The 1,964-nt window shown below is 31.6% G+C and overlaps 1 protein-coding gene across 1 annotated transcript; it reads right to left on the bottom strand.

The window, feature by feature from the left end:
- Window positions 1-259: 259 nt before the first annotated feature.
- On the bottom strand, window positions 260-637 carry LOC21406728. Its single transcript, XM_010097685.1, has one exon. It carries the CDS (start codon window positions 635-637, stop codon window positions 260-262), a length of 378 nt encoding a protein of 125 aa, XP_010095987.1.
- Between the last annotated feature and the right edge of the window lie 1,327 nt (window positions 638-1,964).

Here is a 1,964-nt window from a genome sequence, read left to right as displayed (position 1 = left end):
CCTTAATTAGGAATTTGTGAGTGTTAGTTATTTCTTGATTAAGGTTATCCCTTGAGGCCTTGGTAGTTGTTGGTTCATTCAAAAAAAAAAAAAAAAAAAAGGCCTAAATTATCTGTTTCCCCAAACAACATATCAAAATTTAAGCTAAGTTCTTCCATATATATAAACTACAATACATACCTACATACATACATACATACATATATATATATATATATATATAACTAAGACTGAAATGATCTAGCTGAAAATGCTCTGATCATTCCCAAATGCCTGCAAATGGAGGTAACGGTGAGTACTCCGGTAACGATGAGTACTCCGACGAGCTGTTGATGTTGAAATTGTAGTGGTCACTTTCATGGCTGCCGCCTTCAACTGATCCACTCTTCATCATCATCTGATGCTGATCCTGATCATCGAGATTGGCGGTGTTGATTCCGACGCCATTAATCTCCTCCATAAAACGCTCGGCATCGGAGTTTCTTCCGGTGAGCTCCTGGACAAGAGCTCTGAACTCCGACGCGCTCGTTTTCACCTTCATCGGGCTCGATATGTACACCACTTTTACTCCCTTGTTTCTTCTGCTTCTCTTAAACTGTTTCTGGGTTTTCATCGGACTAATTCCCAGCACATCCATTGACGCATAAACCTTCAAAAAAAGTAATAATATGCTCAACACTCTACGAGCTGATGGATAACAGGACTCAACGTGCTCACAATCTGTTTGTGGAAATGTTTGTTATATATTGTATGTATATATAAAGCGTACGGAAACCAGATTTTTTGGTTAAAGTGTAAACAGAGGAGATTTCTCGGAAGGTGACTTAAGGGGTTAAAAAGAAAGGAAGAAAAAAGGGGCTTCTTTTGATGTATAAAACGGAAGGTAACTAGAAACCATGGGTTAGAAGATTCTGTGGAAATGCCTGGATGACCCGTATGTGTATTAGATGTTTTGTGTCAATGATAATTACAAATTTAATATTTAAATGTCAAAAATATCCTTTAATATAATATTATTTATTGTGTTAAATTTCTCACGTGTTATATTTTACGGTAAATTTCTTACCATAAATAATATATAGAAGATTTAACATTTAATTGTTATTGGTTGAAAGATTTATTTTTTTATGTGATTATTACAACTGTTACATTCTTTTAATTATTTTTAAAATACAAATTTATTTTTACAATTTTTAAAACTTAATCGTGATGCAAAAAATAAATTTAACATTTAAAATACTATTATATATTAAAATAAAAATAATATATTATATCACATTTTTTTAATATTAAATATATAATTAATATTAGTATTTGCATAGAAAATATCTTAATTCTGGTACGTAAAATTCACTGATTGTGATGTGATATTGACAAAGGGATAAGGGGAGAGCCCAAAAAAAAAAAAAAAAAAAAAAATTTAAGATAATTCTCACGTTTCCGCAGCCTCGTATGACTTGAAATTTTTAGTCAACAATATAGACGTGGCAATCGTTTATTTGCTGGGATGAAGAAATGGTATTTTGTTTGTGTTGGGTTTCCTTCGTACTGAGAATATAGAACCAAAAGTCCAAAACAAGGAAAATATCGCATCCTGTCCCTGTCTCTCTCCCATATTCTAGGCCTTTTAAAAATGTTTCCACAACCTTTTTTCCTACTCTTTTCGCGTTATTCTTTGGTCTCGTTCATTTTATCAATTTAAATTTTTAATTTTAATTTTATTACAGTTAAAAATTCTCATAAAAAATCACATTTAACTTTTTCTACTACAGTGAAAAGCTCTCACAATAAAATCACATATTAACTCAAATTAAAAACTCGAATTCACGAACTGAATGAGACCTTAACTTTTTTCCTCAACTAAAACTGTCTCCAATGACATTCAATGTAATTTGACAATAAAATGTGTGATATTGATATACTTAATGTTGTATGAGAAAATAGGCACCGACACGTCAGATGAC

Source organism: Morus notabilis, unplaced genomic scaffold, assembly GCF_000414095.1.
Source record: "Morus notabilis unplaced genomic scaffold, ASM41409v2 Scaffold179, whole genome shotgun sequence".
In the NCBI taxonomy this organism is placed as follows: domain Eukaryota; kingdom Viridiplantae; phylum Streptophyta; class Magnoliopsida; order Rosales; family Moraceae; genus Morus; species Morus notabilis.
This window is presented reverse-complemented; position numbering and strand designations above follow the sequence as displayed.